Here is a 15,636-nt window from a genome sequence, read left to right on the forward strand (position 1 = left end):
TCCTGACTGCATGCATCTGTGGCCTCCGAGCCATCCTCTGCCTCTGGGTCCCCCTCCCCCTCTTCATCTAAAATTTCCTCCGCCTGGCTCGGTCTACTCTCCACTGGCATGTGAGCCAACAAAATATCCACAGGGACCTTTGCAGTGGAGGTGGAGTCGCCACCGAGTATCCCATCCAGCTCTTTGTAGAACAGGTAGCTCGTGGGCACAGCACCGGAGTGACAGTTTGCCTCCCACACCTTGTGGTAGGTGTTCCGCAGCTCCTTCACTTTTGCCCTATGCTGCAATGTGTCCCGGTCATGGCGCCTTTCTATCATGCACCGTGAAATCTGTCCATAGGTATAATAATTCCTATGGCTGGAGTGCAGCTGGTACTGCACAGCTTCCTCTCCCTAAATGCCGATGAGATCCAGCAGCTTGGCATTGCTCCAAGCGGGGAATCGCCTGGTGCGTGGAGCAGGCATGGCCAGCTGGAAAGATGCGCTGTGACCACTGCACACATCACCGAGGAAACAGGAAGGGGACTTTCAAATTTGCAAAGGAATGTATGGGGTGGGGATGACGGTTGGTCACCTGAGGGCAGGGCAGTAGAGTTCAAACTGATGACCAGAGAGGTGATAACAGGCATTGTGGGACACTCCTGGAGGCCAGTCGCAGTGCTGTAATCACCACAGTGTCTACACTAGCACTGCAGCACTGTAGCCCCAGCGCAGAAGCTCTACGCCTCTCGTCGGGGTGGGTGTTTTTAGAGCACTACAATTACATAGTTTCTGCGCACTAAATGGCTTAGCAGTGTATACACCTCGGGAGTTACAGGGCAGAAAGCTGCTTTACTGCACAGAAACTTGCCAGTATAGATGGGGCCTTAGTGTGGAATGTGAGTTCCTCAGAAAAGTGCTTCTCCCAGTTTGTGCCCCTGGGGCAGGGAGTTGGTGTCTTGTTTACAAATGGAGGCAGGGTAATTGAGATAAGAAAGGGCTGGTAATTAAATTAAGGATCAGGAAGTCTTTAGATGAACCCAAATATGTAGTTCCTGAGCCGATGCATATAAGATATGTAACTCTGGGTAAGATGGCTCAGATATTTAAGTATAAAGTGTATAGTTATTGACCACACATTATCACATCTTCACTGTGATGTTAATATCTATGAGTGGAGGCACTGATGCCAATAGTTTTACTTGATTAAGGACTAGAAGATTTGACCCTCCAACTTTTTTTCAAGAGGAAGAGCTGCCCAGAGCTCCTATGCCTATTTATTTTCCTTTTCTGCCTGAGTGGCCCTGATATACCTCAGAAGTCTCAATTTTTTTCTCAACTTTAAAACGTGGAATTTTCTTAGTGTTTACTTTAAAATATTCTCCTGTGGAGACTGCAACTCAATCACCGTAGTGTTGTGTTTAAGACCCTTCTGGGGAATAGCTAGCCTTTAAACAGAAGCAGTGTTGCCAACTCTCATGATTTTGTTATGAGAGTCATGATAATTATTGTTTTTGTAAAGCCCCAGCTCCTGGAGTCAAGTGATATATGATGATTTCAGCCTGCATTCCTAAAGAAAAATTGAAGTTTCTAACTCTTGTGCCTCTGGAGAAAGCTTTAAAATGTGATCCCAGCGCACCCTAAAGGCTCAAAAAGCAGAATGTAAATTAAAAAAACACCAAATATATTATTTTTACATAATCTTAAAGTGAATCTCATGATTTTTGGTGAGCCTGATTCTTGATTTTTGAACATTTGGGGTTGACAATACTATGAAAGTGACTTGAAATTGTCTGTTTCACTCCTGTTTAAAGTCAGTTTCTAGTCTATTATTTGTAGTGGGGTAACATCCCTAGAGCCCCAGGCAGATGCGGTATAACTCTCAGGGCCTTGCCCTAGTAGGATATTTCCAAAAGTTAAATGATCTATTCCAAGCTTGATGACCAGTAAAAAAGTAATAGAGAGTAATCTAAATTTTTCTACAATTGTTTCAATCATTGTATTCAAGAATTAGTAACAAAGTAAGAATATACATTAAATGTTTAAACCTAACCAGTGTCTCTTTTTACACAGAATGTCAGAACATGTTAGTATTAGAGCTAGGGTCTGACCCTTATTTAATTTTCTTTCTTTATATAGGAATTAGAAATTATTATCTAACAGGAGCACTGTATCTAAGTTATAATCTGCAAAAAACCAAGAGTTTTCAATTGTCCAAGCAGCCTCTGGAATCATGGTTAAAGTTGCCCCCACCCCACCAAAATCTGAAATGGCGCTCTGGGTGTGACATAGGCTACTGGGGGTGGGGTGAACCTTTAAATTATGCCCCCTGCTCTCAGCAGGTACAGTCATCTCTGGCAGAAGCCCCTAGTCCCAGGGCCGGTGCAACCATTTAGGTGACCTAGGCGGTCGCCTAGGGCGCAAGAATTTGGGGGGCAGTATTTTCTTCGGCAGCGACCGCGGCATCCAGATCTTCCGCTGCCCCGGTCGCTGCTGGCATTTAGGCGGAAGGAGCTGGGGCAAGGGAGCGCGGGGAGGGCCGCGTGCAGTAAGTGTGTGTGGGGGTGGCATGCAGGGTAACTCCCCACCCCAGCTCACCCCTGCCCTGCCTCGTCTCCAAGCATGCCATGGCTGCTTCACTTCTCCCGCTTCCCAGGCTTGCGGCGCCTAAGCTGCCGCGGGGGAAGGGGTGCCTCGGCAGAGGGGGGGAGCTGCCACGGGGGGGGGCACCTCAGGGCGAGGGCTCAGGGACGGGGGAGGGCGCAAGGTGGAAGTTCCACCTAGGACGTGAAACATCCTTGCAACAGCCCTGCCTAGTCCCACCACCGCAGAGCAGAAGCCCTGAACTCCCCCCTCTCAATCTGATAGGCTGAGAATAGGCAGGTGTGGGGGGGGGTCCCACAATCTTCACCCTAACTGTAAAAGAGCTGCAGTTTGGCTCCCCTGTTATATATCCTACATGGCTATCTACATGCCCAAGCAGTGCCTCCCATGTCTACACTGCTCTTTGCAGCAGTGTAACATCCTGCTGCCAGAGCCGTTCCTCACTATAATGAAAGGCTCTGACAGCTAGGAATGGCTCTGGGAGGGAAGAGGCAGCAGGGAAAAGGAAAGGGCTGCCAGAGCTTTCCCTGCTGCCTCCCCCCTGTCAGAGCCTTTCACTGCTGTGTGTAGCTACAGGTACCCTCCACACTGCCGCAAGTGTAGACACGGTCTAAGTTTTCTTTTTCGTTCTTTCATCCCATTACTTGTAGTCATGCCATCTTGGACTACAACAAACCATTTCCCTCCCTCCATCCTAAATGCTTACACTGTGAAATATTTGTAGACAGTTACATATCTTTTTTTCTCATTCCCAGTCATCAATTAGCCAAGTTGTACGTGTTTAATTATTTTCCTCCTAAAACAGTTTAAGAAGTTGGTAGGAACAAATGGAGAGGTGAAGGGTGAAAGCCCTCCACTCACCCTACCTATCGAATGTAATTTCTTTATGCAAAGTTGACTCCTGCCTTTGCTCTGCCAACAATGCTGGGGTGGATTACATCATTTTTTCCCACAAATACATTCATACATTCCTGCATACCATCCCTTGTGAATTGGAAGAATTCTCCATAAAATTTCATAAAGCCACCACTTTATTCTTTTTAAAATTCCTCCTTAAAACCTCCTGTTCTCATGATGCCTACAAATGATGTCTCTCCGGCATTGGCTACCAATCAGCCTCCTGTTACTATGTTGACCACTGAGACACCTTACTTAGGCCTTGTTTACACTTACCGGGAGTTTGACACGTGCTGATCGATGCATTGTTGGTTGATTTAGCAGGTCTAGTGAAGACTCGCTAAATTGACTGCAGATTGCTCTCCTGTCGACTCCTGTACTCCACTGGAATGAGAAGCGCAAGGGGAGTTGACGGGAGAGCGTCTCTAGTCAACATCGCATTGTGTGGACCCCATGGTAAGTAGATCTAAGTACGTCAACTTCAGCTATGTTATTCATGTAGCTGAAGTTGCATAACTTAGATTGATCTCCCACTATAGTGTAGACAAGGCCTTATGCATCTTTATTGTAAGCTTTGCAATTGGAGCATGTGAACATATGATTAAAAAGGGTGAGATTTTCAAACTTCCACACAGTGTGAACCCCAGCCGAAATGCTTCAGTTTCCCTGCTTCTGGTTCTTATGCTGGGAGCCCTGGAGATGGTCATAGAGGTGCTGGGGAAGATGGGCCCAGACCATGGAAGGGCCCTGGCAAGAGGCAGGGTTTCCAGAAGGAAGGAGTTCAAGGAAAAGATGCTCAGAAGACAGGGAGAGTAACTGTCTCTCTTACAAGTTCTCCAGCGTAGTTTGATACTCTCATTATGGAGATATCACCAAAGAATGACCATACAGTATAATTTGTGTTTGTTTTATATTTCTTCAGAATTGAGTTTGTATTCTTTTTTTCATATCATTCTGCATGCATTCTGCTAGGAAATATGTCAGCACGTTTGCAACCTGGTAGTTTTTGTGCTCATTTATTGGTATTTTAACAGAACATAACTTGCCCTTGTCATGTATATTTTAATACAGAATTTTAGGTAAATAATAGTAATATTCCTTTTTGTTCATAAAAGTTTTGTTTTCAAATATCTGAATGCTCTAAATTTCAGGAAGTTACATTTGGTATATCGTAATTCTTCAGGCTAGGAACTTGGAACACTTTTTCATTTATTTTTTTCAACAACAAACAAAATTCAGCTTCTTTTTCAATTCTAAAGGCTAGCATGTCTGCAAGTGTCATCCTAAAATATTCCTCCAATTGTGCTAATGGAGCATTCACCAATAAAGAAATTGTTACATTGTGTTATGAAAGTGTTTTGTTTTATATAGCACAATGCTGCCACCTGATGGGAGAAAAGAAGTAGGACAACATGTGTTTATGCTTATTAAAGTTTTATATTATGCATTTTAAAGTGTGACATACATGGAAATACTCAATACACATTATGGACTTCACCAGCTGCCTTTGGTAAAGAAGTAATCTGTATAACTTGTTTCTTAAAACTCAAAAATGAGACTTTTTAAATGCATGTATTTTTTATTTTGGAAAATCAACAGGATAATTGGAAGCCTAGCATTGCTTTTGTTGTTGGGAACAAAATTGAGGATGAAGTCCACACACAAGCCTTGTCTCTTGCTGTGCAGGTGCCACAGCGGAAGCTCTTCAGCGACGTATCATGGGAAGGAATTTTGGGACAGGTATTTAAAATGGTTTATTATTAAAACCTCTTAAAGACTTGGTAGCCTTTTTCTCTTTAGCCACAAGTGCTGCTGTGTTAATTTAAAATTAATAGATTAGTTTAAATAAGAAAACAACCCTATTAGGTAAGCTAGTCCATCCTGTGTCAATGCACTGTAGTCCAGGGTTTTGTCCAGACTAGTTTTAAATGTCCAAAGTGACGGAGCTTTCACCACATCCGTTAGAAGATTATGCCACAGTCTAATATATCTTACTGTCAGGGAGTCTGAGGGTAATCAAGAAAAAACTGATGAAGATAATAAACACAGTACTGCACTTTGCTTTTCTTACAGATCATGGAAGCTGGAAGTCAAAAGGGAAAAAAGGTTAAAGAGGTGCCTATGTATTATGAGGTAGGTTAAAGCACTTATTGCAGAGGTAAAGTTTTTATTGATTCTTTAAATAATTGAGCTAAATAAATTAGTTATGTTTTGTATAGCTGAGTAAAAAATTACTCTTGTCAACTGGATACAGCTTTTAAAAACATTTCTGTTGCCAAGATGCCTAAACTTCTTCCTTTTTGTTGCATCTTAATCAGTCCATATGAACTATTTGTAGAGAAAGCAAATGAGAGCAAGGTGCCTTCTGGGACATGGATTTCTTTATGATGCTTGTAATATATTCTTTGGGTGTATTTTAATGGTGTGTCCATGAATTATAGAGATATAGAGCTGGGATCTGTTCTCCCAAATGTTTTCAAGTACATAAAAGGTTGTTACAAGGAGGAGGGAGAAGAATTGTTCTTCGTAATCTCTGAGGAGAGGACAAGAAACAATGGGCTTAAATTGCAGCAAGGGAGGCTTAGGTTGGACATTAGGAAAAACTTCCTAACTGTCAGGATGGTTAAGCACTGGAATAAATTGCCTAGGGAGGTTGTGGAATCTCCATCATTGGAGATTTTTAAGAGCAGGGTGGACGAACACTTGTCAGGAATGGTCTAAAATGATACTACTTTGTCCTGCCATGAGTGCAGAGGATGGGACTAGATGACCTCTCGAAGTCCCTTCCAGTCCTATGATTCTATGTTCACAGCAGTTGACATGCTTAAACCCTCCTGCATCAATGAACAAATAGAACTCTAGAATGCAGCATTGATGCTCTGGAGCTTAGTGTTTGTGTAACAGCTACTTGATGTAAAGTTCTAAGTTGGTTGACCCAGTGGGATAGATCTGAACGGTTACTAAGCTTGCTTAGTACAAAGACGACTTCCTTTTACTCTATCTTGTAAATGTTTACTTTACAGTTTGTGAGAGCCTATAAAATCTTGTGATTAATTAAAAGATTTTAAAATTTTCTCAGCCAGTTTTATGGCCCTGCAGACCTTGGACATAAAGATTTTTGGATTCCTCTAAAAAGAATTTGTTTACATTTTAACTCAGTGATGACTAATAAACTTTTTATATGTCTTAGGTTTTGGTGGATTTTATAACAGCTCGTTTTAGTTGTACTGTGTTTTTCAGTAATGCTGCAGTACTATCTGAACAACTCTCACTGGAATTATTTACAATTGACATGACTGTGAATTTTATGGAATTAACCCTCTCCATTCTGGACTAGCCTCTCAGGCAATCTTATTCTATACTATCTGGGATGTAAAACCATTTTAGTCCTTCTGATAGAAGAATTTTAAAGTTTGGCCCTAAGCGGAACCTTTTTATGATACCTGTATTTAATTACTAGAATCAGTTTACTTGTGGACTGGATACTTAAGAATTTCAGCTGTCAATGCTGTGTCTCATTAGGTACTTACTTTATTGCTCTGGTATTTTTAAATGGAGAATATAAAATGCCTGTTCTGACCTTTTTCCTGGATCCTGTTTCCGGTCTGTAGCAAATTAAAAGATTGATCAAGCTGCCACAAGTAAAAATTCTGCCCGCTATGGGCAGAATTTTGCTCTACAATATTCACTGAGGGTTCTACTGCAGATTCTGTGTTCAAAATTCTCGACAGTAATGATAAACAAGTACAGAATGAGTACAGAAGGAAGTACATTATTCATCATGCTAAGATTTCTACACTTTTGTCTCAGCTTCCAGTGAGATTGCAGGTGTGAACTCCTAAAGCTTTAATGATTTTTGAACAGCTACAGTATAATGGAACCTGTGCCGGAGTTTAATGCCTTATTGAGGAAAACTGCACAGGTGTTGATGCAGTCACTATAATTGCTACCAATAGTGCTGGCCTCAATACAAGCTGCTTCAATAGAATGGAATTTCCCTTCTTCCACTTCAGTGCAGCAGTCTACAGTGCCTGCTTTAACTCAGGAAAATTAAGCTTGTGGTCTCAATGATATCTTGTGGCAATGAGTTCCAGAAGGTAATTATGTGTTGTGTTTAAAAAAAGTTTCCGTGGATCCGTTTTAAATTTTCTGCCTCTCAGTTTTTTTAAATATCTTCTTGTGCTTGTATTATGTAAGTATTATCCTCATTTCACAGATTGGAAGACAGAGACACTAAAGCCTGATCTATAGATTATGGATAAAAATTCCCAGTTATCACTTTGAGGGTTGACAGGTTCTTGTCCCAAGATGAGGCCCAGTATTATTAAAATTATTATATAGTTGGGAACCCCGATGTGCACAGTTGCAACATTAACACTATAGGAATATGTCTGTATTTACAAATAATTTATTAATACATTTAGCACACTCTAACTCAGTAAGCTAGTTTGCAGAACAACCTGATATGTTAGTTATTATCTTCCTCATCACCGTCACCTTCCTCTTCTTTACCAGTGGCCATCATTCTGGCACCTCCCAAGGGCTACATCTCTCTATCCTCCTGCCCACAGGCTGGGTTGCCACTTTTATAATATATTACGCTGATGCTGCCATGTCTAATGCATATTCAGTAGGGGTATTTCCCTTCTTCCTTATTTGTATTGCCTCCCCTTACTAATGTTGAGGTGTCCTTCTTTTATATGTTATTATATTTAAGATTTCAGCTCATTATCATATACCTCAATTCGTTGCCATGGCACTTTAGTTGTTGGATGTTCTCTCCAAAACTTTCCAAAAGCTGGTGTTAGCTTATGTTTCTGTGGTTGGCTGATGTCATTATGGGCAAAATTCCACCTTACACTCTACTTCCAGTTCCCCAAAACATAGAGGTTACCATTGGACCATTTATCACACACACACACACACACACACTAATCTGCAGCGTCAGGGCTTTGGCCCCTCACCCAGAGTGGCCGGGCTCAAGTGGACTCAGGCTTCAGTCCCCCCTACTGGTGTTGTATAGTCATTTTTGTTGTCAGAAGTAGGTCACAGCGCAATGAAACTTGAGAACTGCTGCTCTAGGTGTGCCCTGAGAACGTCTACAGGAATAGGCCTTGCTAGTGAGATAGGCAAAGGAAGACCTAGTTTCAGAATTCTGCTTCAGGGCCTCTGGAGATTTGACTATAGCGAGGGCTGTGAGAACACTGTCAGTGTAGTGCAAGGTCAGGGCTTAGGTGGCTTTGTGTATGTCCACTATCAGAAATTCAGGGGTCTAAAGGGTTAGGCAGCTGCTGAGTGGTAGTTTTGTGAATGTCAGTGGTGTTGAAATGGAGGATTTAGGCACTTAAAGAGGCAGTAAGGTACTTATACACCTTTGTGGCTCTAGTCCTAAATGACAGGTCCAGGGTCACAAAATGAATCAATAGTAGAACTGGGATTAGAAAGCAGGAGGCCTGACTTCTAGTCCTATGCTCATTCCAGCAATAAACTAAATGTGCATCAGAACATGTCCCTCCTAAACATGACAGATAGAGAAATAATGACTTTTTCCTTTTATATGGCTTTAAAATTACAACAGACATAACAAGTCAGATTAATCTGTCCTGTAATGTTTCCCACCAAACAGTATATGTTTGTGTGTTGTATATGTATTTTTATTCACATATCTATTTTATTGCAATATTTTGGCAGCTTTCTGTTATTAGCATAACTGGTAATGTCACATGTAATTAAGTTATCCAACACTTCCATTATAAGACACTTACAGCTTTGTCAAACCCATGTTACGTGTCTGCCTTGGACTTAATTTTTTATTTTTTTTAAATTATTTATTTATTTATTTTGAAAGCTCCAGCAAAAATGGTTCAGCTGGTTCCAAGAATGAGATTAGGGAAAACATATGTGTTATGATCATGTTAAAAATTCTGGTGACCTTGTCTTTGAGAAGACCGCATGCTTTGGAGTGGGGACTTGAAATTTGGCAGGGGAATGGCCTTTGTCTTTTGCCATCTTTGTGAAAATCTGCCTAAATCAGGCCACTTTGAAAAAATCTCCATTTGCATATGCTCAGTAGAGACTTGGTAGAGCTTTGCAGCTAAATGCTACAAGATTCCATCTGCACTGAGCATGCTGCAGCCCAGGGCTGAGAATAAATTTCCCTGCAATTGCTGCTTCTGGCTGTAGTGGACCAGAGTGAGGCCAGGAACCCTAACTGGGAGCAGGGAGACTCTCTCTATTTCTGGCAGTGCTTCTCCTGCTAGTTCTTAAGCAGTATGGAGAAAGAAGCCCTGACACAAATGCAGAAGGGACAAAAGCCAGACCTGGGGGAGGTAGCATGATAAGTAGATTGAGACAAGGAGAAGGGGGTGAAGACTAGAACAGGAAATAGGGAAATTAGATTTGGCTGGGGTGGGGAGACTGGGACTGGGAGAGAGTGAAGGAAACAGGTTAGTGGGGAGGGAATTGGGACTGGCTGAGTAAGGAGACTGGGACAGAAACAAGGAGCCAGGAAGGGGAGAGACAGATATGAGGAGCAGGCGGGGAGCAGCGTGATGGCAATTGAGATTAGAGCCTCTGCCTCATTCACTACACACTTTCCAGTTTCTACAATAAATGAGGCAGGGGTCCTACAGACAACAGCCTCATTAACTACTTAGCCCTGATTAATTCCCAGAGTAGGTCCATCATATGCACTGAATGAGGTAGGGGTCCTGTGGAAAAATGGACATTTCCCAATATTTGAGTATCAGAATGCAACCTTAATGTTCTTTTAATGTAGTTTTGTGTGTGCAATGAAATAACACTGCCTATCTCATTGTGTAGTTATTTATATGCCTGCAGACTGGTTGTAAAATACTACCAAATCATGGGCCATATCCTGGCCCATGCCAGAACTTTATGCTGCCAGAGCAGTGCATAGGGACCATAAATCTGCTTTAAATGAGCAGCTGAAGGTTCTCCAGTCATAGGAGAATCATTAGCTGGCATAAAGTCAGTGCAGCCAGCAATATGCTCCTTCCATCCCTCCTTCCACCCCCATTTTGGGGATGGGAAGGGGCTGGAGGAGACAGGAATGAAGTGCATTGTACACCCACCATCCTTGCTGATATAATGTCCACCTGAGTGCCATTATAAGCTAGTACAAGTTGGAGCAGACCTTAGTTTTTTTATTTGTTAATCTGTGTATTATGGTAGTGTCCAAGGATCAGTGAGAATGGTGCCCCATTGTGCTCAGCACTGTGCTCAACACATACACACAGTATCACACAGTCCCTGCCCTGAAGAGCTTACAGTCTAAATCAGGGGTAGGCAACCTATGGCATGTGTGTCGAAGGCGGCACGTGAGCTGATTTTCAGTGGCACTCACACTGCTCAGGTTCTGGCTACTGGTCCAGGGGGCTCTGCATTTTAATTTAATTTTAAATGACGCTTCTTAAACATTTTAAAAACCTTATTTACTTTACATACAACAATAGTTTAATTATATATTATAGACTTATAAAAATGTTAAAATGTATTACTGGCACGCGAAACCTTAAATCAGAGTGAATAAATGAAGACTCGGCACACCACTTCTGAAAGGTTGCCAACTCCCTGGTCTAAATAGTCAAGGCAGGTACAGGGCGAGGAGAGGGGTATAACACACCAGCAGAGTGGACTACATTATGACAGCAAACAACATGTTAGTTCCTCAGGGTGAGGTTTTTGGAGGGGGGAGGGTTAGTTAGGAGGTGATCAGCTAAATGGAAAGGAGAGTGAAGGGAGAGGGAACATTGATGGGAAGGGGTTTTGGGGGACAGGACAAGGGAGGAGAGAGTAAGAGGGGCCGGTATGGAGTGAAGCTGAGATGAGAGACTGTGAGGTAGGGAGGGAGAGGGAGGGAGCAAACAGCCAATCAGCATGAGGTAGAGAAAGTCCAGTCAAAACTGTAGAAAGTTCTCTGGATGTCCAAATGTTCCTGCTTTGGCTGCTTCTGCAGCTTCTCCTATTAGCTGGAGTATCTGGCTAGGTCTTCTCTTCATTTTTTCCCCAAGGCCACGTGGCTGTGGGAGAGGGAAGACACCACTTTAGTCCTAGTTTCTCCAAAGTGGAACTTACCAATTCTGGGTCGGTGGGTGCTAGGGTTCAGCCAGCCTCAAGGAAATAGGGTTGGGATGGAGTAATGGTTTATTCTCTGCCTCCTCAGCTGCATTGTGATCTGCTTCAGTGCAGCTGAGGACCAAGTCAATCCTGCTTTTTTTCTTTTTTCATTTTTCCTATCTCTTTCTTTGTAACTTTTCCACTTCACTGTTTAGTTGTCTCTTTTCTTCAGTGTCTGTTTTCCCTCCAATTAACATTTCTCCTTTCTTCTTTTTGAAATGTTGCTATTTCTCCTTTTGTTTCCCTTTCTTCCTCTTTTCACCCATCCATTCCTTCTCAATGTCTTCTTAGGATCATTATCTCCCTTTTTCTTAGCCTTCCTTTCTTTTGCATTATGTACCTGGTCTGTCTTCCAACCTTCATTGTGGGCCTTGGCAGAAACAGGATACCTCCACATCATTCACTAAGAGGGACTGAGGGAATGCATTTGAGCTTCAACAGTTCAGGTTAGGGACTAAGTTGCAGCTTCCTTGCCTTCTGCTACATTTGATGATCAGTTGCCAGGGATTTCAGGACTTGTGAAACATCTGGTGATCTCAGGAGGAATCATCAAGCAGCTGTGGAGTGTATCTGCCTCTCGGGCCCCAAAGCTATATACTGGGCAGGGAGGATGTCAACTTCCTTAGTGATGCTACTCTGCACCCTAATTGTACTGGACCCAGGACAAAGTTCATGGCTCCATTTCCTGATGATAGATAGTCCTGGTTACACAGCTTGCTTCTTTTGCTGCAGCATAGATCCCTCCTCCCGAGGGGAACATTTGATAACGACATTGCAAACTGAACTTTTGGAATTTGTCTCTCTCCCTCCTGTGGGGTTTTACTGCATAAGGCTGTGGGCCAAGAGGCCTTTCCTCAAAAGAAGTAATCCCATATTGAAAGGTTCATCTTTTTATCATATCAGCTTATAGGCATTCTGTGTGGGGAAAAAATGCTTTTAAAATGGAAATGAGCCTTTTCTAGTTGAAAAGCAGTGCAATGGATTTTGCACCTATCTTCCTCTAAAACTGAACTTGTCCTGAGACACAATATGGAAAGTTTCAACTCAAAAATAATTTTTGAGAGAGTTCTTATGAACAAATGACAATGGTGTTTATTATGGAAGCATGTATGTAGCCATCACTATATTACCACTGTCAATAAACACTGTCAGATAAAAACTGTAATGTCTTTTTAAATAGAATAATAAATTTAACGTTTGGCAGAAAAACAAGTTGAAAAAAGAGTGTTCTTCCCTTCTACAGAATAAAGATTTGTAAAATTGAGGACATAAACTTGCTTTCTCTTGCTATTCTTTTTTATGTTTTATGTTCTTTAGCAGGAGCTGTGGCTAGCATGCTTCTGAAGCCCAAGTATTAGCTCACTGTATACTTTTTCTATATTTTCCTTTTATTTTTAATCTTGTCTTATTGCTTTATATTTGTCTGTTACTTCTGAGCTGCATTTTCTCTGCTACTGTTGAATTTCTTTCAGTCTGTCTGTTGTTTTCTGTTCTTTTCTCTTCTTCTTGTATGTGTCTTATGTTTCTGCCCTCCCACCCCCTTCTGTTCTGTGTTTAAATCTTTCTTTATTCCTTTAAAAGTATATTGGTCTATTTGTTTGTATTTTTGCTCCTTTAGCAATATATCTGTGTTAGCCAGAGGTGAAAGTAAGGCGGTCCGGTCCGGTGTACTGGCAAGAGCCAGTACGCCATGCTGAACCACATTGACTTCCACGGCGGGGATTGAAAAGGCTCTGGGCTGCCCCCCCAGAGCCCTTTAAATCCCGGCCGCGGCTGAGATTTAACGGGCTCAGAGCTCCCCGCCGCTGCAGGCAGCCCAGGACCCTTTGAATCCCGGCAGCCAGTGGCATAGCCAGGTTTTCAGTGTAGGGGGAGCAAACATAAAAAGGCGCCCTCCCTTGGCTCCTCCTCTGGCCACGCCCCCGACCAGACCATCCCCCCTCCCCCCCGCTCACCTTCCGTCCTGCCTCGCAGCCTGTTTCCAGCCTGCTCCCAGTGCTCGGCGGGCTCCACATGGGGCTCAGCAGCCAGGCGGCCTTAAAGGCACAGGGGCCCTTTCGCCTCCCCACCCCCGCCGCATTAGCAAGGGGCGGGAGGGGGACCGGGGAGCACTTGGCCGCCGAGCCTTGAGCCGAGGAGCCGGCCCCCTCGCTCCTCCGGCCGTGTCTGCCGCCCCCGCATGGCTCCTCCAGCCGTGCTGCTGCCAGAGGCGGCTGGCAAGCGCTGCTTCCGCGCTGGCCTGCCGCCCCATGGCTCCTCTGCCTGTGCTGTTGGCAGCGCCGGCCGGCAGGTGCCACTTCTGCGCCTGATGCCCTGAGGGGAAGCGACTGCTTCCACTGAACTCTGCTAGCTATGCTACTGCCTGCAGTGGCTCCGGCAGCCAGGCTGGGGCCGGGATTTAAAGGGCTCAGAGCTCACCATGGCTGCAGGCAGCCCAGAGCCCTTTGAATCCCAGCTGCCGCTCTGGTGGCCAGGCTGCGGCCAGGATTTAAAGGGCTCCCTTCAGCGGCAGGAGCTCTGGGCCCTTTAAATCCCTGCCCCAGCCCTTCAAAGCTCTGGGTTCCCCCCGACGCCCCAGGCCCTTTAATTTGCCCCTGAGCCCCGGGGGGTTCCCAGCCACCTCTTCAGCTGGGAGCCCCTGGTTGATTTAAAAGCTCTGGGTCTCCCAGCCACAGCTGGTGTCCCAGGGCCTTTAAATCTTGAGAGACCACACCTCTTCCAGATGAGGCCATGCCCCCTCAGGACTCCGGCAGTGCCGGTTACTCCTGTAAATTACTTTCACCCCTGGTGTTAGCTAATATCTCTGGTTTTTGCTATTGTGCAGTTCTAATGTGTTTTAATTAGCATTCTTAATGTAGGATGAGTGAAGAGCTCATTGGCAAGCAAAGGACAGCAGACTGAATAGCTTTGGTAGTGAGAGGTGGCTTGTTTCAATTTTACGTAACTGGTTTAAATCCAGCCTAGGGAATTATTCTTCTTCAAGTGATTGCACGTGTGTCTTCCACTCTTGGTTTTTATGCACCACTCACACAGTCATCAGAAACTTTTCCGTCAGTGGCACCCATCAGGGCAGCATGAGCCCACTCTGCCATCGTACGCGAGTGCATGCTGCTATAAAGGTCCCAGTCATCCCAGAGCCCCCTCAGTTCCTTCTTACCATTCATGACAGTGGTTGGAATTGCTTGGCTTGCAGTAGCAAGTGCTCTAAGAGTGCTCATTGTAAATGTATTATAAATATTTTAGTGTTGTAGATGATTAGTGCTTAATTAATGGTGTAGATAGGATTCATTTCATTTTCAGTCCCCAGTTTTGGGGTTTCTGTTTCTCAATACTGAGGAATTCCTCAGTCACTAGGGTTCAAACGCTGTGTGCACTAGGCCAATGCTTGTGAGTGACCCACACTCAAGCTGCTCAAAGTATGTAAAGCTACGTCCAGACTACCCGCCATATCGGTGGGTTAAAATCGATTGCTCGGGGATCGATATATCGCGTCTCATCTAGACGCGATATATTGATCCCCGAGCGCGCTTATATCGATTCTGGAACTCCATCACCCCCAACGGAGTTGCGGAATCAACAGGGAGAGCCGCGAACATCGATCCCGCGCGGTGAGGATGGGTGAGTAATCTGATCTTAGATATTTGACTTCAGCTACGTTATTCACGTAGCTGAAGTTGCGTATCTAAGATCGATTTCCCCCGATAGTGTGGACCAGCCTTAAGGGAAGCTCATATTTCAGATCATTGCAAAATTTGCAAAAGACTTTAAACCACGGTCAGGCTAAAATTTTTGGTCATGGAGGCAGCCCTGAGATCTCCATCAGACCCATGATTGGTGGGTGAAACTTCTCCTGGAGGAGGCGAGCTCCTTGTCCTGTCTCTTCGCCCACAGCCCCACTCACTCTGCACCTCTGCTCTGGCCCAAGCCCCACTCACACCTACCACTGACTTGCCACTCACCTCTTTACCCCCCAGATATACTCCCCTCTACTCACCCCTCCCATGCCTGCCTGCCGTTC

The 15,636-nt window shown here is 44.1% G+C and overlaps 1 protein-coding gene across 6 annotated transcripts in view; it reads left to right on the forward strand.

Moving 5' to 3' along the window:
• The window catches only part of SPAG17 (sperm associated antigen 17), a 328,728-nt gene that overhangs the window by 19,125 nt on the left and 293,967 nt on the right, over positions 1-15,636 (forward strand). For all 6 annotated transcript variants that reach the window (XR_007769040.1, XM_050921082.1, XM_050921091.1 and 3 more), the window contains exons 2-3: positions 5,079-5,219; positions 5,553-5,612. Coding sequence is in view for 5 of the 6 variants with exons in the window: in XM_050921082.1 (XP_050777039.1) it covers positions 5,079-5,219; positions 5,553-5,612 (201 nt within the window). In the remaining variant the exon portion in view is untranslated. The remainder of the gene's footprint in view (positions 1-5,078; positions 5,220-5,552; positions 5,613-15,636) is intronic.

The sequence above is a fragment of the Gopherus flavomarginatus genome, chromosome 1, assembly GCF_025201925.1.
Source record: "Gopherus flavomarginatus isolate rGopFla2 chromosome 1, rGopFla2.mat.asm, whole genome shotgun sequence".
Classification (NCBI taxonomy): Eukaryota; Metazoa; Chordata; order Testudines; family Testudinidae; genus Gopherus; species Gopherus flavomarginatus.